The following is a 24542-nucleotide window of genomic DNA, read 5'->3' on the forward strand; positions in this document are numbered from 1 at the left end:
GTAAATGAAAGAAACAAATTTTTAATTAACACTTCAATTTATTGTATAACATATACATTACTTTTTTTATTCTAGATGTAATCACTATTTATTAAACTTAACTTTTATTAAGCTTTTCCAAATGGCCTTGCAAGGAACAGGGCTCCATACAAGGCCAATATTATAAATCAGTCGTTCAACTTAAAACTAGAGTTGTAATAATCAAAATATCCGCTTTTACTAAAACTACATAAAAACTATTTCTTTTAAACGAAAAATTATATACTTAACATATTATAATCTCCTTTAAAAAACGCAACAAAAATTCCTTGAACACAATCGTATAACTAAGAATAGCTTAATGGAAATTATTTAAAAATTATAGTAATGATTATTACTCATATATCGATAACAAATAAGTTGTCAATGCGTTTTAGAATGAAATTACAAAAAGAAAAAAATACCTATAATGGCTTTCTTATGGGTCTGTTCTTTGTAAGGCCTTTTTTTAGCTAAAAAGTTGAATAAGCCTTATAAATAATAATATTATAAACATAAAACATTGTTTCAACTTTCCCGGAACATATTTATAACTAAAAACTAAGTGTTCATATTTTCATGATTTGTAAATGTTCCTAGTAAGGCCCATGTACTCTAGCAAGGCCAACCGTCAAGTTTTCGATTGGACTTATAATGAACCACCGGCTTTCGTCTGAACACTCTGTGCCTATATTATAACTGAAATCAAAGCATTTTTTTTTCTATAGCACCATAACAAAAACTTATATGATAATTTACAGTAAAAAAAAGATAACCATAGATTATTTACATAAAAACTTACCTTTTTCCTGTGCGCGCGAATTACAATTTTAACATCGACGACCGAAGTCTATATACGAAGCGAGCTCTTAATGGAGCTGTGTGAGTGGAAGGAATTTGTCATCACATGGCAATAACTATGAGTTTTTATAGTTGGCCTTCAAAGGAGCATGGTCGTCCAAGGTCCACCCACCTTAATATATAAAACACAATGAATAATAAGTACAACTGTCGACTGAAAGAATGCATAACAGTGAGTATCAAATTTAATTAAATTGATGCCAACGAGGGTTGTCTTTTTGTTTTGCATATTATAGAGGTAGAAAAAAGAATAGATAACTTTTAACACTATTGTTTATTGAAGTATTTTCCTGTCGAAGAGAAATGCATTTTCCGTTGCAGCCAATTCTGAAAGTAGCTATTCCACTCGCTTTTTGGTACCTTCAAAATTGAGTTTTTGAAGGCACTGACTGCATTTTCTGGAGACTTGAAACTTTGACCATGCAGTTCATTCTTAAGTTTGGAAAATTAAGAAAAAGTCGGTGAGACTTAGGTCGGAACTGTATGGAGGATACTCCTAAAAATTCAATGTTTTCTTACTTTAAAAACTCAATTATTTGTCGAGCTGTGTGGGACCTTGCATTCTCTTAGTGGACAATTCGTCGTAGAGGGTTGGTTTTTCGAAACTCAGCAATTACTCACAGCAAATAAATAGATATGTACCAATGAGTAGTAACAGTTCTTTGATCTTGCAGAGGAATTGTTGCTACATGACCCGCTTTTGAGGCAAATATCGCCACCATTTTCTTGGAAATACTTGGAGAACGGATAACTTTCGTCGGTTTTGGTTCATCTCGAAACACCCAAACAGCCAATTGACGTTTATTTTCGGGTTCATAATAGTAACTCCAGGATTCATCACCACTGACAAAACCGTATATATTTTTTTGAGTTTTTGGACTCCAATTGCTCTATTTAATTTCGATTCTTCCGTCAACAGATGCGGTATTCAACGAGAAACTATTTTTTTTACAGATAATTCTTCACGCAAAATTTTTTGATTTGAGGTTTTTGAAATGCCCAACGTTGCTTAAATTTCACGATATGAGCAATGTCGATCTTCTTGGATCGGCTTACGTATAGCATCGACGTTTTCATGGGTGACTGCCATTGTTGGTCGATCTGTCCTAGAAATGTCGCTGAGACTAATCCGTCCGTTAAATTTTTCCTACCAACGAGAAATTGTCGACTGATGTGGTGCTTAATTCCCGAAAACAGAAACCAACTCGGCAAGGCATTCTTGTTGAGATAACTGCCTTCGAAAATTGTAAAAAATTATTGCGCGAAAATTCTCTTGGCTTAATTCCATTTTTCGACTGGCTCAATCTTAAACTGTAGTGTTAAGTTAAGTAAAGTTGACACTTAATTTGGACATTTGGTATAACTTAACAGAGGCCTTTTACATTTTTATATGTAAAATATAAAAGACAACCCTTGTATATTTTCTGTTATTTTTTAGATGTCTGTCGAAATCATATCACCCCCTATCTTACACCACTTGAGACTTCCATACAGACACAACTTTTATCATGCGAAGTGCCAAGAACGGTAAACTAATAGGATTGCTCATCCTCATAAGACGTACGTTCGCCTCTTCCCGCGCTTCAGCTGACAGTTGTGACGTCATTGTAGTCCTTGTCAAAGCCTTCGTGATGATAGTGTGTATTATTAGTTGCCTATGGTAAACTTATAAAAATAACAGCTGAGAAATTTTGAGTTAATTATTTTGTCAATTTTAAATGGGAAAAAGGTGTCTTTAAAGTTTTTAGAGCTATAGAGTGTATAAATACGTTCATATTGTGTTGTGGATTGTGACAAAGTGCCCACGATTTTGTTTATTAATTATTTTACAGCAAAATATGGAAGTACTCTAAAAAGAATGCTTGCAAAAGGTGATGCTGGGAACTGCTGTTCTTAAAAAAGCATTATCCGAGTATTTAATACGATTTATACAGTTAATTTTCTATACTGCAGACATATAAGGTGTTTAAATAAATAAACTAAATAATGAACGTTTTGCATTCGGCAACCAATAATGCACGTGTGTGTATTATTGGTTGCCGGATAAGGACTAATAACCATGACAAGGACTACAATGACGTCACAAAGCGAGTAGTTTTCGCATGCACCTGGCGGACACTTTTGGCTGAATGAGCAGTCCTATAGGTTAACTGTTCTTGGCGAAGTGCTTTAACTGTATCTATCACGGCATCCAGGCAGTGGTAGTATTTGGATTCGACGTATTTTACAATAAAGCATCATTCAGAACCTCCCAATTAGTGGAGTAAATTAGTGGTTTGAATTACACTTTATACTTTTTAGTTTACGATCATTCACAATGTCTAAAAATCATAATTAAAATTAATAAAATATCCTAGCAACAGCTTGCGGTAGTCTGTTGTATCCATAGAGAAAGCCTAATATTTAGCTTATAAAACAATCTACTTTTGATTTCTAACCAAAATTTTTCTTGACGGGTGATATCAAAGGCCAAAATGACATCACAAAACATCCCCTTTAGAACTTTTTCTTTAGTGGCCATAAGTGGGTGTAAAAGACCAACCTCCCGAACAAACACTAGAGGCGCCACAGGTCATCAAATGGTGTAAAAAATGCGAAAATTTAATCATCTAATTTTGACACAAGGGGACGCGCTTAACTTTTTTAATTTTATTTCAATATTCATTGTTTTCAAACTGTATTATTAGACTTTGTTGTATTTTGTGAGTGTATAAATGTTTTCTTAGTATAAGGTTGCATTATATTAATTTAAATTATATTACATACATATTTAAAATTCAAATATTATGACATATATGTCAGTTGCCGTCTAAAGTGTCATTTTGATAACAAAAAGTTAGTTATTGTCAGAAATAGTTAAAATCATGTTAAAATATCAATTTACAAGTTATAATTAGATATTTTCATATGGATACAGCGTAATGTTGATATGTGGGTCCAAAACAAAAAGTGCCGTTATATTTTTCAGTTTTCGTTGTCAGCCGCGGAAGTTTCAGTGATTTTAGTGTTGTCGGATAGTTTATTTGTGAAGTAGAAATATTGCGTTTGGATTGCAAAACTAAAAGTGGAAGTTTTATTGCAATGTAAGTAAGCGTTTGTCCATTTTATATTTTATTTTTTTCATACCTACGACAAATATACATAATATATTGAAATTTAACAATTCGTTTTATTTAAAAAAATGTTAGAAGACAAGCCTGTAATTCTGTAATTGACATAATTATAATGTAATATATTCCATTTAAATTTAATATATTACTTTACAATTAAAAAAATGTAAATTTATAAAATATAGTAAAAATAAATAAAATAATATACAGGTATTAATTGAAATTTTTAGAGTGCGGACAAATACGAGAGGCTTTATTATTTACTTTCATTTCTTAACATGACAGATGAAGTTCTAAAGGGGGATGTTTTGTGAATGACATTTATCGCAAATTTTGAAGTATAATTAGTGAAAAAGTCAAAGATTTGTTAACTTTTTCCACTAATTGAAAATTACTACCACGCATTCTGATGTTCTGAATGCTTACATTAAAATTAGGCGAACAAACTTCTACGCTAAATTGAAACTACTAATTTATTCCACTGATTTGGAGGTTCTGAATGAAGCTTAATTACAAGTTTAATGCCGGTAATTTTTGAATTTCTTCTATAATGACAAATTTACTCAATGTAGTACGTGAGATAGGGGACGACATATATTCTCCGTAATTAAATTTTGACAAAAATAGCTATTTATGTAACAAGTTGCAAAATAAATTGTTTTAAGCACGGGACAAAAAATTATCCAACGAGGCGAAAACCGACTTGGACAATGCGTCGAGTGCGGATAATTTGAGATTTTCATGCTGTTATTATTATTTATTTTTAAACATTTTTTAAAATGTTCTGGTATAATCGGTTTCTAAGGCATTGTTTATGCATTGTTTAATGACAAAGTTCTGTCAGGTTCAAACGTTTTGTGAAAAAATGAGTGATAATGACGAGTCATTGGATATTCAACAAGCTGCTGAAACTGTAATTTTCCAAGAGTGTTTACGATTACTGAGGGACCAATAATAGATGGTATCAATTTCTTACATGTATTTCGTAAGTACGCAAAACTTGCAAAACTTCAACCACTCAATGTCACCCATCAGCGATTTTTCTTGACGTATCGAAAAAATCAATGCTGTACCCTGCCAGTTGGAATCAATATAATTGGGGGTATGCCAAAAAAGATAGCGGAATTTATTGGACTCTTCAACGCCATTGAATACACTGATCATTGTTTCCAGCGCAGCTCTCCAACAATGCTGGCAGATTCAGGAGCGGACAAACAGTTTTAAACATAGACTTAAAATAAAATATAGACTGAGCATCTCATTCATAAATAGCTGGAACATGCGGTCAGACACTGTGTCAAACAGTTTTACAAGCGACCTGGATATTATTCAAACAGGATATATTCCAAGATTACATTGAAAATTCAATTGAACAGAAAACTGAAATAGGAAAAAATAATGGGACAGAAAGACACGCCAAATAAGAAATTAAAAGAAGTGCACGTAGAAGCAGAAGCTACCGGCATTGCCAGTACAAGAAATTTACTTATTCCGACTCCTACAACTTACATTTCTGTTAGAGAGACGAAAAGAGAGAGACGAAAAGTTGGATGTGTCTTGTATTCACTTTTTAATTCAAATAAAAATAATTGTACCTTTTAAGATTATAAGTAAATGAAATAAATTAGGATTGATTGACGTGTCATTCTTTTACTTTTAGGTCACTGTAGTGTCGGAAAAAACTATAACTTTTAGATTTTAAACGGCAAGAATCGGTATATTTCGAATCTCAATTAAATAGAAAATGTCACTCTGAATAGAATGACATATCATATGTCAATATTTGACAATTTCGAAATATGTCATTAATTGTAATTGTCCATCTAAATATACGACATATTTGTCCTCCGTGCTTAATATGCCAAGTGTGTGGTATCAACATCCTTCATAAAAATATTTTCACAAATATGTCTAATGACAAAATGTTTGTTCCATTTAAAAAATGGTCACTCTTTGTATGATTCAACAATATGATTTGTACATTTTTTAACCGGCCTAGACAAGACACGAAACCTATTAGAACGATCAAAACTATTTTTCCAAGCTAAAATTGATTAAAAATTAGTGGATTGAAAAAAACTGGATTGAAATTTGGAAAATACGATATGTTTTTAAATGACAATGTCAATAACTTAGTACAGGATATGTCATTCTATTCGTGAGTTTCATATTTTTATCGAATAAAGTAGCAATACAACTGAGGGTGGGTTTAAAAATCAAAAGCGCTACTCATTTTGGTGAAACAGGAAGAGACCAAAATATATTTGAATACGTCAATAAATCCTAATTTATGTGCTCATATACCTACTAACATATTAAATCTTGTTTTTTATCTGAAAAATAAAAAAAGTTATAGGGTTGAGCCACTTTGAGACGACCCGGTATATTAAAATATAATGTTTCATAATGTAATATCATTTTAAAAAATTTGTATGTTATTTTTAGATTCTGAAGATAATTTTAGAATAAACCGGAATATATTTTTAATAAAAAACATTATTAATTATTAACACGCAACAAATGCGACACGTACCCACAAGCGTAATAAATGAATAGAATAGGCTCCCTCGCCTCTAATCGGTGTTGTCATATTGTAAAGAACTTATCCTTATTAAACAGTATCCGACTTTATAATTTAGTAGTATAAGGACTATTTAATACATCTATGGAATATTAAAACCTACTTTATTAAACTGTAGTATTAATATCTCAATATATGTGTAATCGAGGGCGCGATTTTTAAATTAATTGTTGCCAACATAGGACTGGATGAGGAAGCCTCGGTCGACTGTAACTGGAACTTAAATTTCCTGCTAGGGAAAAAGGTTGTTTGTCCGCTGTAAAAGATGTCAAGTTAGTGTAGTTTATATTTTATTTTACAGTGTCATTGGTTTTGACAGCGACATGGAGGTTGTATTACAAGTTTTTGGTTTAAATTAATTAGATTGTGAAACTTCAATTGAACAAAAAATGTTTACTAGCAGACCTGGGGACAGTCGAACAATGTTCTTTTTATAACCTATTTGAATGTGAAGTGCACGTAGAAGCAGAAGCTTAATAGCCATTAAAAAGTACAAGAAACTTTGTTTTGTTTGTTGCTTTAAACTTACAGTTCTGTTGATGTAAATAATAAATGAGATAGACGATAAGTATATATATCTATGTATTCATTTATATATATTTAAATATATATGTACCTATAGATTTATATATAAATAAATATTTTCATTGTTTATATATATATATATATATATATATATAGGCACTAGTATATAAAATATATATATTTAGATATAGTATATAAAAGAATATATATATATATATCAAATAAATATAAAACTGTCAATTTCGAAACGCTTTCACATAAAAATATTTGCAATACCTGAAATATGTCATTAATGGTAATATCCATCTAAAAATACGCGCATATTGGTCCTCCGTGCTTAATATGCCTTTGTACAATAACATCCTGAATATAAAGGGCGTAACACAAATCACGTCTATTACAAAATGTGACTTCAAATAAACATTGGTCACTCTTTTCGGATTCAACACAATGGTGTGAACTGTTTTGTCGGCATAACCAGTGAAAAAACTGAGAACTATCAATACAACATAAGAAGCTAAAATAAAAATAGTAATTAGGTATTGAAAAATGATTTTTAAAATCTTCAAGCTCTTGGAGAAGTAAATACGGCATTTTTTAAATGGGTGATCAATAACTTAGTACAGGGTGTCTCATTTTCGTGTGTTTTATGTTGTTTTTCGTTTATGAGTAGAGATACAAATATACGGTTTCTAAATCACTGCGCTACTTTTTTATGAAACTAAACACGCTGTATATATTTGTTACCAATTAAACTTTTAGTTACGTAATCGAGGGCGCGATTTTTAAATTAATTGTTGCCAACCATGGACCTATTTGGCGCCGGGCTGACTAACTGGAACTTAAATTTCCTGCTAGGGATTAAGGTAGTAGCTCTGCTGTAAAAAATGTCAAGTTGCCACATTTATTTATTTATTTATTTACATTGTCATTCGCTTTGACATTTTATTTTTGTATTACAAGTTTTTGGTTTAAATTAATTATGTTGTGATACTTTAAGCTTAAAAATGTTTACTAGCAGACCTTGCAGTCGAACATTGTTCTTTTTATAACCTATTTGAATGTGAAGTGGTACAAGATAGCTTAATAGCCGTAAAAAAACTCATCGCAACTTTGTTTTGTTTGTTGCTTTTAAGAAGTTGAGTTTTGTTATGTAAATAATAAATGTTTATATGTATATATATATATATATATATATATATATATATATATATATATATATATGTATTTATAATTAATTTATTTTTGTTTCCTAAAATATTTTGATTAAAAGAAAATATTTAAAATTAGGCAACGCTGTGCCGGTCAGCTTAATAAGGTGACTAAAAATTTATTTGATACAAACTATAAACAGATTTATCCTAGCCTTCGTAGTTCCTGAAATACAGGGCGAATTTTAAAATATTCCATTTTTCGACTCTTCCCGTATCTCGTATAAGTTATCGAAAAGATGGAAACCACGTAGGGCCTTTTACATAGAATCCAGTGGTGTATACTCTGTTTTTTTTTTCTCATGTAAGATTTCGACAAACAATGACAGAAAAAAAGCAGATGACGTCCATACCAATCCATTTATTTCCCTAAAAAAAGTTTCTAACATTTTTTAAGTTAACTATAGATGGGTTTATATATAAATCTGCCATGCGTCGTCTCTTGTTGTTTTTGACCACTTTTATTGGTTTATTTCAAAAATGACAGATCACATTTCAATACTATTGGTTTAACGGAACGATGAGCGACAAACGGACGCCGATGATTTTTGAGAGTAGTCAAACTCTCCAACTGCCAAATTATAGGTTATAATTTTGTGTCAAATTATGTAAAATAAAAATATTTTGCACTTTGGACTGTGTTATTACGTGTGTTTCGTGTTTCCATTTTTGTGGAGGAAAACCCGAGGGAAAATTAAGTGGTTAACCCAGACCATAGTTTACAGTTAATATTCGGTGCCGAGTGTCACAGTTTTCCAGAGGTTTGTATTAGCTACAAATAAAGTTTGTATACTATCTCGTATATGGTAGCAAAAATTGGAGTATCTGTAAAATAACATCACACGATAGATAAATAATAAATTTTAGTACTGCAGAGAGATAATGTCAAAAGATACTGGTTTAAAAAAATTAAGATTAAAGTTAATTATGCCACTTTTAAGGTATAAAATTCAGTAAGTGTTATTATTTATAAAATATTTTATTTTATTTTTGTTGTGTTTTATTTATGCCTTTGCAATGTTAAACATTTTATATTTGTACATAAGTTATATTGATAAATGTAATAATAAATGCAGGAAGTTGCTTGAGCTTGAAAGTAAGAAATAGTTCTTTCTTATATTTTTTTGGTATGTGTTTTTTTGTGTAAAATATAAACACCCTTGTTTGTTTTGTATTAATAATACATACCGTATTTTTTTTTAATAAAATAATTCGATTAGAATTTTTCAGTTTTATACAGTTTTTTTACAATATTTTCAAGTAATCACTTGTCATTCAAATTTTAAATATATTAATTTTCTGCTATGTGTTCCAATTGCATATACCGACTTATTTGTTTGTAAAATAAAATAAACCACTTTAAAATTAAAATGGCAGACAGATTAAAATGACAGACACTGTCAAGGATTTTGTCGTTGGACAAGCTATAATTAGCTTTTTGTTGGAAGCCTTCTGAGCATTTTTTAAGGGACACCCTGTATATTTGGTTTTTCCACGAGTCTTTCCAAAAATTATAATATATTATACTAATTTCCATAAATAATTTAAAAATGTATTATTTAACTTTTTAATAAATATTATGTATCAACCTAGTCTAAAAGAGTATTCTTATTTTACTTTATTACCAGAAAAATTTGCTTTCCCTCATATTCTCTTAATAAAATGCACTGAAAAAATGAACTTGTACTGCTTTTCGATAACTAACGAGAGCGCAAACGAAAAATGCTGGAAAACACACTAAACTGGACACCCTGTACATGCAGGGTGTCCCACAATTAGTGCAACAAACTGAAAGAGGTTCTAAAGGGCATCAAAACAAGTCATTTGAGTATAGGAACCCATGTCCGGAAATGTGCCTTTTTGGCAGGAGGTGGAGTGAAACGTTAATTTCAAGTTGCATTATTTATCCAAAACATTTACAAAAACTGCTCAAAGTGCCGTCCATTCTGTTGAAGACACAAATGCACATGCCTGGACGGCACTTTGAACAGTTTTTCAAATTCAAATGTTTTGAATAAATAATGCAACTTGAAATTTACCGGACATGGGTTCCTATACTCAAATGGCTTGTTTTGATGCCCTCTACAACCTTTTTCAGTTTGTCGCCCTAATTGTGGGACACATTGTTCTTCTTGCAGTACAACTGACATTGCATCGTCTAAACGAGCCTTATAGGAATTACAGTAGCACCAGCATTAGGTACCGCCAAATATAAGAAGTCAAAGTATTTTCTTATACTCACGGTAAATAGGCAAAAGTAAGTAGTTTATTTGTATTGGTGACCAATATGGTGTTATTACTGGCCACACGAAATAGTGGACGAACAAATGAATTGCCATGAATATCCGATAGCCGAAGGCGAACATACTCAGTGGATGTATCATGTAGTAATACTTGATTAGATGACGTTGCTCTTCTTTCCTGAGCATATAGAGCGACTTTATATAAAATCTGGTTAGAGGATGCTGCTGACTTATCATCATTAACCTGAAGAAAAGATAGACAGAGTGATTGTTATCTTTTTATTATCGTAGTTTTTTCTGATTTTTCTGTGTATATGTTTAACAGCGTTTTCAGATGGAGCGGAGCGTCCGCGACGGACCGTCCGCGACTTCGAGCAAGTACCATGAGTTTATATGAACGATTTCACATGGGCCGCGTGTGCTCCGTCCGGATGAGCTATATTGAAAAAACATCCGCGCGTACGGTCCGCTCCATCTGAAAGCGCTGTAAGTATATTTGATAAATTAAACTTTTAGTTACGTAATCGAGGGCGCGATTTTTAAATTCATTGGTGCCAACCATGGACATATTCGGCGCCGTGCTGACTAACTGGAATTTAAATTTCGCGCTAGGGATTCAGGTGGTAGCTCTGCTGTAAAAAATGACAAGTTGCCGCATTTATTTATTTATTTCCTGACATTGTCATTCGTTTTGACACTTTAGTTTTGTATTACGAGTTTTTGGTTTAAATAAATAGTGTTGTGATAATTCAAGCTTAAAAATGTTTACTAGCAGACCTTGCAGTCGAACACTGTTCTTTTTAGAATATATTTTAGTGCGAAGTGTACAAGATAGCTTAACAGCGGTAAAAAATTAATGGCAACTTTATTAGAATATTTTGAACGAGAAAGCGGTAGTAAAGTAGTAATGGTAATTTACTTAAGGGACATAAATTAAAGGAAAATAAATTAATAGTAATTGATGTCCTTTAAGTGCTGCTAAGAAAGAGTTTTGTTGATGTAAATAATAACTGTTTATACAGGGTGGTCCGAACTCTATTCCGGAAACTTCGGCAGCATATTCTGCAGATAAAAATAAGTAAAAAAGTTCGTATAAATGTATGTCCTAAAATGCCAAATTTCGGAGATACAGGGTGTAGAAGTTTCATTTTTATTTTTATTTTTTCCTGATAATTTCTGAAGTAACGTAAATATTTGGAGGAAAATTGTTGTCTGGGAGTTTTTTCACATGAGAAATTTGATTTTCATGTCAATATGACTCCTACTTGTAGAGGGTGCCACCTACATATTTTTAACTGTTTTGAAGAGTAATAACTTTTCGTCCGCACCTGTATAAAACAACTGAGTAAAACAATATACGTTTATGACGTTTTTTATGTAAAAAATGTCTCTTAATAAAAATCGCTACGAGTAATGGTTCTCGACATATTTGGAGTCGAAATTTTCAAAACCTGTCATCTTTGACATAAATTAAGCATGTTGACCAAATAGTTATTAAGCTAAAATCATAAATTTGAAATGTTTTTGTGCTAAAAGTTCTTTATCATCATTTTTTCGCAGAAAAAATTTAAGATTAATTTAAAAAAAATAAAAAGTTTCCAAATTTATCATTTCAGTCAAATATCTGTCGACTGAACATGCTTATTTTTTGTCAATAATGACATGTATTGACTATTTTCATTCTAAATATCTTGAGAACGGTTGTTCGTTGCGACTTTTACCAAGAGACATTTTTTACGTAAAAAATCACGGAAATGTATATTTTTTCACTCAGTAGTTTTATACAGGTACGCACGAAAAGTTAATACTCTCCAAAACAGTTAAAACACATGTAGGTGGCGCTCTCTAGAAATAGGAGTCATATTGACATCAAAATCAAATTTCTTATGTCAAAAAACTACCAAACACCAATTTTCATCCGAGTATTAATGTTGCTTCAGAAATTAGTTGGGAAAAATTGCAATAAAAATGAAACTTCTTCACCCTGTATATTCGAAACTATGCATTTTAGGACATACATTTATTCAAACTTTTTACTTATTTTTATCTGCAGAATATGCTGCCGAAGTTTCCGGAATACAGTTTGGACTAACCTGTATATTTATAATTACTTTATTTTTGTTTCCTAAAATATTTTGATTAAAAGAAAATCTATAAAAGTGAGCAACGCTGTGCCGGTCAAGCTTATATAATCACGTGACTAAAAGTTTATTTGGTATGAACTGTATGAATGTATTTGTATTACATAAATAAAAAAGAAAAAAGCAACGCAACATTCTAGATGAACTGACGAATAAAAAGAATGTAATAGAAACTCTAAAAAGCTATTTTCTGAACTAACGGTATACCGGGTGTTTCTCAAAAGTGACTCACCCCTATAACTATTTAGTATATGATATAAATCAGGATTGATTGACGTATTCAATTGTTTTCGGTCACTTCCTGTTTCACCGGAAAAGACTAAAATTTTTGATTTTTAAATGACGCCCTCAGTATTTGTTTACTCCAGCCGCTTTTGAGAAACACACGGTTATTTAGTGCTTCATTTTAAAAAATATAATTTAATGCAAAAATAAGTTGTTTGAATCACCAAGGAGCTAGCTCAAATCAGCCGAACTATATTACCGTTGAATGAAGAAATAAGAAGATGCGCAACCTTATGGGCGATTTCGTGGCACAAAACCTGTCCGAGATGTAGCTGGCGATACCGTCGCCTCTAGTCAACCTGTCCGAGATTTAGTTAAGCTCTGCGCCGCTGCACGCTGATCTTTTACTGCGCAGCAGATACAGGATACTGACAGAGTGAGTGTTTGCCGGAGAACAGTGTTGTATTAATCCATAGATTTACGGATTTTGGGTACAGTACGTTAATAAAACGGATATTCTATCATTAGACAGTTTAATATACTATTACATGATTAAACAAAGAACGGCGTCAGATTTGACTTGGAAATGAAGATCGCTGTTATTTCATATGTAAAATATTAAGGTAAATGTCAATAGTAGTTTGTTTCGAAGCCAACTAAACGAGTTTTTTCGATCTTACGAAATATTCAGTAGCAATAAATGAATTTTTATCTTTATTGTTTATTCTATGTTTAACAGGAATAAATATTTAATACATAAACACGGATTTTTCATCCAAAGATATTTTCCTCAAACGTATTACAGATATTACACATTTTAATATGGCAACACTGTTGCTTTCAGTTCCACGCTGTTCGATATGCCTTATGATAGCCGAATTAGAGAAAATTAGTGTTTTATGCGTTGGCCGCAGAATATGTAGACGCTCCACCGTACAGCACTTGAGACATAAGGGGAAATCGCATCAGCCTTGTCACGAATTTGCCCATTAGGTTACGTATCTTCCCAATTCTTTCAGTCAACGATATTACCTTTTAATTCTTCTTCTTATCTTAATAAAAATTCCGGTATCTATAAAAGCCTTTACTACATCATCGGGTTCGTCCTGCAACTCACACTTATGATATTTGGTATCTTGTCTTCTATATTCCATGTTCACTGCTAAATAAACTTCTGGTATTAGCTTAAACAAAACAAAAATTGTATAAAATTATATTAAATTTATAAAAAAAATCCAAATCATAAAAATTTATCAATTTACATACCTTACTCTATATTTTTAATTCAATCATAGTTCTTAAATCGCATATTCAATAATTTATCTTTACCTTTAGGTAATATTTTTTTACTAGTAGTACCAGTACTTGTAGTAATTGTATTTTTGTGTTTATGTATTAACGAAAATAATTAACTGGAGCAGTGAAGTACCTGTCAGCTCAATTTGACAGCAACGTTGAATTCCATAGAAACTGAGTTATATTTAAAATTACTAAAGCACACTGTGCATGTTTATCCAATTTAACTAGAATTTAACGTAAATTTAACAGCATTTAATAGAAGTAGAATATTAGTCGATTTAAAAACGTATTATAAAAAGAATATTTTATATCAATATGGACTATAAATGCTTTGTTTTAAAACAATTATGTTCTTTTAGTGTTTTTATATTGCCTGATTGGCCTAACTAATTTGTATTATTTGGTAGTTTGTATTTCCACCACCATGAATCACCCTATGTAAACAACGTTTACATAGGGTGATTCATGATGGATTTACGGTGGTGAGACGTGAGACGTTTATCGAAAACCGGTGATATAGATTTTTTTTGAAAATGTGGATTTTTACATAAAGGCACCATCTATCTAAAATATTTTCAGCGTTACAATGTTGCTGCATCAGTTGAAAAGTGGTAGCATCTTTGTTATTTTGAATAGAACACCCAGTATATTATTACATTTTTGGAAACTACTTTCATATCTCATAATTATTTTTCTATTATACTAAGCTATACCTCTCTAATAGTTTTTGAGAGAAAAAATAAACCATGAGTAAAATTTACAAAAGCATGATCGTGAAAAGGCAATGGTAAAATCATGAATTAAACTTTTTGAAAGTTGAAATTTGGGTTATAAGTTAACGAAAGTCGATATATTCGATATGAACCAAGTTAGCATTCACGGCTAATATCGTTCTGCGCATGCTCAGTAGCGTATGCGTATGTAGAGAGAAGGATAGACTTATGCGATAATCTTGTTCTAGAAAGAACTAAGTAGAAAAATGCATGTGAAAGTCCCCTAAGCAAAGTCGTGTGTAATATACATATGGCGGCATAACTTTATCCAGGAAATTCACCTGCTCCATCTATCTAAAATATTTTCAGCGTTACAATGTTGCTGCATCAGTTGAAAAGTGGTAGCATCTTTGTTATTTTGAATAGAACACCCAGTATATTATTACATTTTTGGAAACTACTTTCATATCTCATAATTATTTTTCTATTATAATAAGCTATACCTCTCTAATAGTTTTTGAGAGAAAAAATAAACCATGAGTAAAATTGACAAAAGCATGATCGTGAAAAGACAATGGTAAAATCATGAATTAAACTTTTTGACAAATTTGGTTAAAATCGGTTCAGCGGTTTTTGAGTTATCGTGTTACAGACGGCAGACAGACAGACATAGAAAATCCAAAGAAAAACGTTCGAAATTTTCACAATTCCAAACCTAACCTACAACCGAAACTGACAATTTATAAATGCAAAAATATTGAACCTCAACTGCCGCGAACATCCAACTGCAACTGAACCTCAACTGAATGCCAACTCCCGAGTTTATAAATCTAGTTTTACACTTGAAAGCTGAACAACTAGTCACCATTGTAATAAAGTTTATACAAAGTTTACTACACACAAACTATTAAAATTGCTAAAATTGTCGCTGGTGACCAAATGATGACTCATTGTTTGCCATCAAAAGAATGGCCTCGAAGGTCACAAATTCTGCTGCAGCCCGTATATGGGCGTTACATGTCCTTATAATTCTTTAGTCATTGATCTCGACTATAGTCACTTGTGTCTAGCCCTAAGGTCTAGCCGGTCGAAGTCTCCCGATTATTTTCCAATGATACCCGCCAAATTTAAATCGTGGGTCATTTTCTTGTCTTTCATTATAAACTTGCCTTTCATTATAAACAGGCCTAAACTAATTTAGGCATTTACCGAGTGGTTAACTTTAACCGTGAATAACTTTTGAAGGAGTAGGTTTATCGAAAAATTGTTAGAGACCTTTTTTGTAACGCGTCAATTCTGTATAAGAATATGTCATTATCATGGCTGCGAGAGAACAAGACCGAGAGAAAAAAAAATATTTACACAAGGTGGCAAATTCCTATTAAATTTAAATGGAAAATGAATCGTCTTTGGGGCAAGGTTTATTGTGAATATTAAGGGTTTACAATGGTCTATTATTATTTTTTAGACAATAAACTAAAAATCTAGAGGGCGTCTTTAGAGAAATGATCAACTTGGTAAATAACGGACACCTTAATAAGTAGTACTGTTCTATTATATTGTTCATTATAGGTATTTTTTTCAAAATCAATAAAGAATATCATAGTATTGGTATTTCTATAAACTTTTTATTAACATTAATATAAATCCCATTACAAACATTAATACCGTATGATCGAAAAAAAACGGCGTCCAGTTGGCTTCAAAGTGACGATCGATGACATTCCCTATATAATTTTACATATAAAATGACAGCGCTCTTCATTTCATAGCCATTGCTGACGCCGTTTTTTTCCATCGAATATAATACCTATCTATTAATTAGTAACAACAACTTTGAAACGAATTTACATTTATTCATTCTCCTACACAATATATCGTCATGCAATAAACCTGCATGCTTAAAATGTAGTTAATATAAGAATAAATTAACTTATTGAAATAATGACCCCTTATAACGAAAGCTGTAATTGAGATGTCGATTTCTCCACTACACGTTCCTTGGCCAGTCTTTCTATATCCCTAAATATATCAGGATAATTCTGTATTACACCCAGGAATCTTCTTCTGTTTAACTTGAACACTTCGCACGGCGTTTTAGCAATAATATGTGCCGTCTAATGGTAAAATGTAATTACAGAAATAAAAAATAAGTGAATTTGCCTCATTGGAAAGCATTTGCTTATACCGTATGATCGAAAAAAACGGCATCAAGTGTCATTTTATTTTATTATATAAAATGACAGCAATCTTCATTTCCAAGCTATCTCTGACGGCGGTTTTATTTGATCGTATGGTACTAAATGTCCTAGCAGAATACACATTATGGGCTTCAGACAAATTCAAATATAGAGGGTGAGTTTCCTACGATGTTCTCTATGGGTATCTCGGAAACTACTGGAGATAGAGAGTCGGTTAAATGGGGAAAGAATTGCAGTTTTATGGGGTCATAAACATGCGCTTTTCAGATTTTTGAAAAAATATATTTCGAAAAAAACAAATTTCGGCTATTTCAAAAATTGTCCCTAATTCCATTATAATCTATTTTAGACAAAACGTTTTCAGATAAACGTTGTAGATAATCACATCCTTAATGAGATTGTGTCGTCCGTTTTTTCCTAAAGCCTGTCATTTTTGACATATGGCACAACATATGTTTTTTTAAATGGAAACCATAGTTGGCCATGACTTCATAAAAAGCGCCATATTTTAAGCTTTTCCTCGATATAAGCTATAATATGTTTCTTTCGAAAAATTATTGAGTTATAGCCAATTCTTATCATTTTTCAACAATTTCACTTAGTTAGCCATGGAAACAAGTTCAATCGTCGCGTCGTTGCTCTCAGTAATGCGAAACTGTCACATCCAAACTTTGAAAATTAAAATAAACAAAAATTGTAAATATGAATGAATTCAAATGAAGAACAGCATTTAGGGTTGGTTCAATTTTTCTTGGCCATACATTTTGGAGGATAGGTTAACCGGTGAACGTTACTTACATTTTTTAGAAAAGTTAAATTTAGATACTCGTGCATTAATAGAGTGGTTCCAACTTGACTTTTATTATGACACTCCCGCTCATAATGAAAGAAAGGTTAAAAATTATTTATATCATAATTATGCAAAATCAGGGATAGAAAGAGTTGGATCAATTGCATGGGCCTCCTCGATCACTTGACCTATCCATTATATATTTTTTTCATGCGGTATGGTTAACAACAAGGTTTACAAAACAACTTATGAATTAAGAGAGGCACTCGAAGAGGCGGTACTGAAGAAATTTATTAAAGTCGACCGGCCGTTCTGTGAGAAAAGCTTGTAATTCAGTTTTAACGAGATGCATTTTATGTACTCAAAACAATGGCAGTTTTTTTGGACATTTGAATTCTTCAATATCAAATCTTTAGTCCCACCCTGATGAAGATGTAAACGAAACGTATCTAACTTTGCAGTTACAGGGCGGGACCGTGTCCACCGTCGCCAACATAGTCTACCCAATTTGGTCGTGATCAGACGACATCAATTTTTGACGTTTCTTACGTCAAAACTAACTGTCACAGTGACACGTGTTTTATCCAGTCTATTAATATACCAAATTTTATTTAAATCGGACGATTTTTTGAATTGATTCATTGATAATGGGGTTTCGTAGTGCACGAGACTTCGCGCGTCGCCAAAATATATACATAATGTAGACTACATTCCGAGCCCTGGCTTACATAGGGTCCGAGTTACGACGCTCCAAATACACATTAAATAGGACGTCATAGTGCATGCACGAAACGTCGTTAAAATATCGAAAAGATGGGGCTTGAAGAAAAAACTACTATTATTAAAAAGTATTATTATTACTAAAAAAGATAAAATTTTGAAAATTTACTTTCCGAAGATGTTGGGTATTCCTGTTCTATTTTTGACTGTATGTTTCAACTATTAAGCCGTAAACGTGTTGTCGCTGACGACAGTGGTTGACACTTCAAAGATTGTCTAAATTTAAAATTGACAGCTGTTTGAATTTTCTACAAATCTCATTGGTTCATTTGACGTGTTGCATTCGTTCATTTGACGACGAAGTCTGAGAACGAGGCTTTAGAAGGGATTTAGATAATCAACGATCGGTGTTTATCTAGGCGATTATTATTGCTATCGAATCAGAGGTAAGCACAGCCAAGCTACAAGTAAAATGCTAATACTGTTCAAGAAGTTAATTCTCCCGTTGATTCCGATTATACGGTATATGCTATGCAATATTATAAAAACTACAATAAATTCGACTTACCCTTACTATATTAATCATCAGGGCTATTTCTCCAAAGTGAGTGCCGTCTTTTAACCGACAAATTTCTGTGCCATTTACTGCCGTTACCGTAACAGTGCCAGTAAGAATAAAAAACATACTGTTGCCTAGAAATAATCATAAATAAAATAATGAATAATAACAGTATTATGGTGCGTTTAGACTTGAGCACGCACGAGCTGAGCGTGCGCGCACGGCATTCGTTCGCGCTCTCTGCTCCGTTCAAATTAAAAACTTATTTTTCGACGAATGAAGTGACGAGTCCATTTGTGCGCGTACAGCAGAGTTGTGTTGGCCCAAATAATGGACGACCAAGAAATAGTCGAGGCTGCAGTCATTGTAATGCACAGCTTAATTATTAAAAAGAAGAAAAATCGAAAACATCGTCGCTGGTGGCAAACCCTGCAACAACTTAGTATCTGAGGAGGGCTATGATCAGTTCAAAAACTTTACAAGAATGACCACGCCCGACTTTAAATATTTACAAAATTTAATAACACCAAAAATTACGAACAAAAGATACAAATTTTAGAATAACAATTTCAATATCGACATATTCAATATTAATTTTATTTACAAGGTTTTGCCGTGCGTTATATTTTTTTTTGATTTTTTAATAATACAAAGAATGTTTAACATCCTATAATATAGGCAACTTTTCATATTTTTCAATTAATAATAACGAAGATTCATTAATCCACTCCATACTTTTAATAAAGAAAACGAAAAAAAATCACACACGCACGCACGAACGTAGACAAAACAAATTGCCGGTCCAAATTGAGCGTTCGCGCACACATAAAATCCCTTTGAGCACGGACCATAAACCGACACCAGACGGTTCACGTTCGCGGCTGCTCGCGCACAAACAGATTCAGAGTGAGCGTGCGCGCACAGCCGTTTACACTTGAGCATTCGCGGAGGATCAGTGCGTGCGTGCTTAAGTCTAAACGCACCATTAGGTTTGTTCTTTATTATACAGGGTGGCCCATCGAAAACGTTCCGCAAGGCATAACGGCCAGGGTAATTTTTTTTTTTCAGAAAATCGAAAAACATGTCAATTTTGTTTGTGAGGGGGACAACTTTTGCCCCAAAAATGATTGCAAAATCTTCAACCCTCTAAGCGGGGGTGTCATCCCCAACTTTTTTCAAATGGGAAGGGGAGTCAATGAAGTTGGGTGCAGTCAAACGTGAGATTATTGTCCGCTGATGACGCCAGGCAATGGTACGTTTGATAAATGGTTGCCATATTGTGAAAATATCTATACATGACTTCTCCTAAAGATGTTACTGTTACTTGATGTAAAAATATCTTCTTTATATTTGATATATTCTAACATATGGTGCGGAGATCCTAACATTAACCATGGAAACAGTAAGCAAAATCAGAATAACGCATAGAGCAATGGAAAATCAATATTGGATTTATATCTGAGAGAAAAGTACTGAATATCGAGAAAAAAAAAGTACGAGACAGAACAAAAATCATGGATGCCATAGGGAAAGTTTGAAATAGAATTGGACAGGGCACATTGCACGGCTAAACGATGACCGATGGACAAAGAAAATTATAGAATGGAGACCAAGACATGATGCATTCAGGAGCAGAGGCCGTCCTCCAACCAGATGGCATGACGAATTAAGGCGTCTCCACAGTAACTGGATGCAAATAGCTCAAGATATGGAGTTATGGAAGCACACGAGGGAGACCTACGTCCAGCAGTGGACTTAAGTGGCTTGTTGATGATGATGATGATTTCTCTCTCTCTCTCTCTCTCTCTCTCTCCGATCTGCTGAGGGTCGTGACTTCTATGAGAATAATTTTTGTTTTATAAGATCTTTCCAGGCTAATCTGTCTTCAGCTCAATGGATAGCTGAGTGTAGGGGTTTTTGTTTGTCTTACTTGTTTGTACTACATTGTTTGTCTTACTTGATCGATCCATCTTGTTGGGGGCCGACCTCTACATCTTTTCCCTTGGACATCACTAGTTATAATAATTTTTTCCATGTTGTTGGCAGGTCTTCGAGCAATGTGTCCAAAGTACACGAGGATGCGTTTCAGACAGATTGGCGACAGTCGGGTGTTTATGTTGAGTTCATTAATTGTTGATAGATTAGTTCTTCTAGCTGTCCAAGGTATTCTCAGCATACGTCTGTAACACCACATTTCAAAGCTATCTACCATACATCTACCTTTGATGGTCCAGGATTCCACTCCATGAAGAAATATTGAGAAGACATTTGTATGCAGCAAATTCTTTTTTGTGTGGGTTGTTATCAGCCTGCCCTGCCATATTCTTGTAAGGCAGTTGTAACAGTTTTTGCTAACTGTATTCTGCGTCTAATTTCTATTTTACAATTGCCTTCGTCATTTATGTTTGATCCAAGATAAACAAAATCATGAACCACTTCAATACCATTAAGCTGGAAAGATCTTTGTAGGGTTTTCCCTCTGTCCACGAACATTAATTTCGTTTTTTGGTGGTTGAGAGTTAGTCCCATCTCAGCACTTTCATTTTCCACTCGCAACAGTAGACTCGCCATTTCTTCTTCACTTTAACAGTTTAAAGCAAATAAATGCATAATTGGCTAAAGAATATAGTGATTATTAATGATTCCAGAGTTACAGCCAACCATGGTTTTAGTATTGGACTGCCCCATAAATTCGCTCATTTTTTATAATTAGTTTTTATGTGAATAATAAAAGATAAATAACTCTTGAGCATTGGTAAATTTGATTTTAGCAAATTTATATTTTTTCCCATTTATTTTACTATTAGGTTAGGTTGCTGGGGTTTGATCCTGTTTGATCTCTCACTCGGAGGCCGTGGGTCCATTGCGATACTCCTGTATTATTGTACCAAACGTTCCTCTCATTCCTGTTTTGCGTTAAAGCACTTTCAGCTCTTTGGAAAGTTCCCGAGGTCGCTGATGTTGGCTTCTACTGCTTCCTCTAGTCCCTCCAAAACACCTTGCCCTAAAGTTTTAAAGCGTCGGTATTCCAGTGCCGGACAGTGTCACAGCAGATGCTCTATGGTTTCTTCTTCCTCTCCGCACTCTTGGAAAGTTCCCGAGGTCGCTGATGTTGGCTACTACTGCTTCCTCTAGTCCCTCCAAAAAACCTTGCCCTAAAGTTTTAAAGCGTCGGTATTCCAGTGCCGGACAGTGTCACAGCAGATGCTCTATGGTTTCTTCTTCCTCTCCGCACTCTCTGCAGTAGTCGTCGTTGGAAATCTTCCATCTCACGAGGTTTACCTGCGTGGGGCAATTTCCAGTGATGACACCTACAATTATGCGTACTAGGTTCTTTTTGAGCTCTAGTAGTTGTTTTGTCTTTTTGCTATCTACCACTGGCCACAGTCTTCGAGTTGTAGCGCAGTCCTCACGGTGTTGCCGTGTCTCTTTTTTTGCTGGTTTGCCTTGATGGTAGTTTCTACAGCTACCTTCAGTGTGTTGATCGTCACAAGTGGTGGGTCATCTGCCATGGCCTCTCTCCTGACCCCCTCTTTGGCAAGTCTGTCTGCTTCTTGGTTTCCCACCACATTGTTGTGACCTGGCTTTTTTAATATTGGTTCTTCCCGTTTATAATCTTTCTGTGGTCATTATATGTGTGGACATATTAGTTAGTCAGGAAGCAAACAGCAAAAACCACTGTTTAAATACCTACCTGTTGTTCCAGCCTCGATAATAACATCTCCAGGTAGAAAAATCAGGTATATCAAATTAGCTCGCAAGCTTGTCAAACCGTCCATAGGAATGTCCTTGAATAATTCGACTTCAAAAATGCTATTTCTTGATAACGCAATGAGGATTTCCTTTTTCAAAACTGACGGCGTAATTTTACTAATGCTGGACTCCTGTAAAACAAATAAAATAATTATCTATAAGATGCTTAACTTAATATATCCGATATTGTCATTTTTTTACTAGAAGGAAATATTTTTTACGACGTTGCGCGTTTAAATTCTAATCAGTATTTAGTGGCTGTATTCAGTATTTAGTGGCGCTGCCACCATCGGGGAATATCGTAAAAAAACTAGCATATACAAATACACTGGTTTAAATAGCGGGTATACGAAAAATGTATTACTTAATTATTCTAAAAGTGTTATAATTAAGTTTCGTTGTGTAATTTGTGAAAATTCTAAAAATAAAAATAAAAAAGTAAATAGGTATTTTGATATCTTCAGAAGGTATAACTTTAGTATTATAATTTATTATTCCGCAGATAAAAAAACTTTTTAGACGAGTTCAACTACAATAGCGAGCATAGTTTTAATCACAGGTTTTGCTAGTGGGGCATAATTGGGATTATTTTGGCTATAACGAATTTTTTTACGTACAGGTACATAATTATAATTTTAGAAGATGTTCATAAAATATTTAATCACTAGTTGATTAAAAAAAGTATACCATTAATATTGAAAATTATATTTTATTCTCTCATAGTATAGGTCTATTTAATATTCTGATTATGTAGCGAGCCCTTTGTTTACTCACTTGTTTCGTCGAACTGCTTGAATCCATTTTTGATAGTGATGTTATTAACATTTGAAATTGTCACAACACAACACGACGCCTAGTTCTTTTTCACTTTTTTTACTACCCGAAACAGCGTTACATCACACATACCTCATACCTGAGTGTTTTATAGTCTCAATAACTGCACTAGCAAACTAAAATACTTAAATATTATGACAACCACGTTTTCAATATTATTTTAATGCGATCAACATGACGGCGGCGGCGCGGCGCGGCGGCGCCGGCGTGAACTATACATATATTGATAATTTCTGATTTTTGTCGTAAAGCGCTATTGTCGGAATTTGTTGAAATTAACTGAAATGCACCAAGCCTATAGTGAAAATTAAAGCAACTCTCAATAGGGGTATCATTTATAATGTCATTTAGTATACTTACCTTATAAAATTTCCTTTGAAACTTGAAATTCAGATACAAGAAAATCCGGTTTCTTAGTTTTATTGGCAGTGCCTTATGTGCCATATACGCTTCTATACTGGCGTAGGCTTTTTGTTGTTGGTTTTTTGTGCTGGAAAACTGGTACCACAGTTGGTAAGCCTCCATACAAAATACACAAATATAAATACTAATGGCAAAATCTTAAACAAAAAATATAGAATAAATATAGGCGCCTTGACTTACAACGACGTAAAGTAAGAGTTGAACAAAGAAACCGTAGAGTATCAAGAATACTGGGCATAACTTGTCGATGATGTGGTCGGATACATGCAGGCCGTGACTAATCATCATCAGCACCTCAAAAGTAGACATGGCGCTAGCAAATGGCGGTCTATCTT

General features: G+C 33.2%; 2 protein-coding genes across 2 annotated transcripts in view; one reads left to right on the forward strand and one right to left on the reverse strand.

Annotated features, from left to right (window-relative positions):
- LOC115881864 (pancreatic triacylglycerol lipase-like) overlaps window positions 1–24542 on the forward strand; it is a 249470-nt gene that overhangs the window by 158880 nt on the left and 66048 nt on the right. The gene's annotated exons all lie outside the window — the stretch shown is intronic.
- The window catches only part of LOC115881859, a 74841-nt gene that overhangs the window by 23415 nt on the left and 26884 nt on the right, over window positions 1–24542 (reverse strand). Inside the window, exons 8-11 of the mRNA XM_030899556.1 lie at window positions 19207–19331; window positions 13948–14099; window positions 10549–10793; window positions 7372–7612 (exon numbers count right to left, since the gene is read on the reverse strand). Coding sequence (XP_030755416.1) covers window positions 7372–7612; window positions 10549–10793; window positions 13948–14099; window positions 19207–19331 — 763 coding nt within the window. The remainder of the gene's footprint in view (window positions 1–7371; window positions 7613–10548; window positions 10794–13947; window positions 14100–19206; window positions 19332–24542) is intronic.

This window comes from Sitophilus oryzae, unplaced genomic scaffold (assembly GCF_002938485.1).
Source record: "Sitophilus oryzae breed Bouriz unplaced genomic scaffold, Soryzae_2.0 scaffold_1744_pilon_pilon, whole genome shotgun sequence".
In the NCBI taxonomy this organism is placed as follows: domain Eukaryota; kingdom Metazoa; phylum Arthropoda; class Insecta; order Coleoptera; family Curculionidae; genus Sitophilus; species Sitophilus oryzae.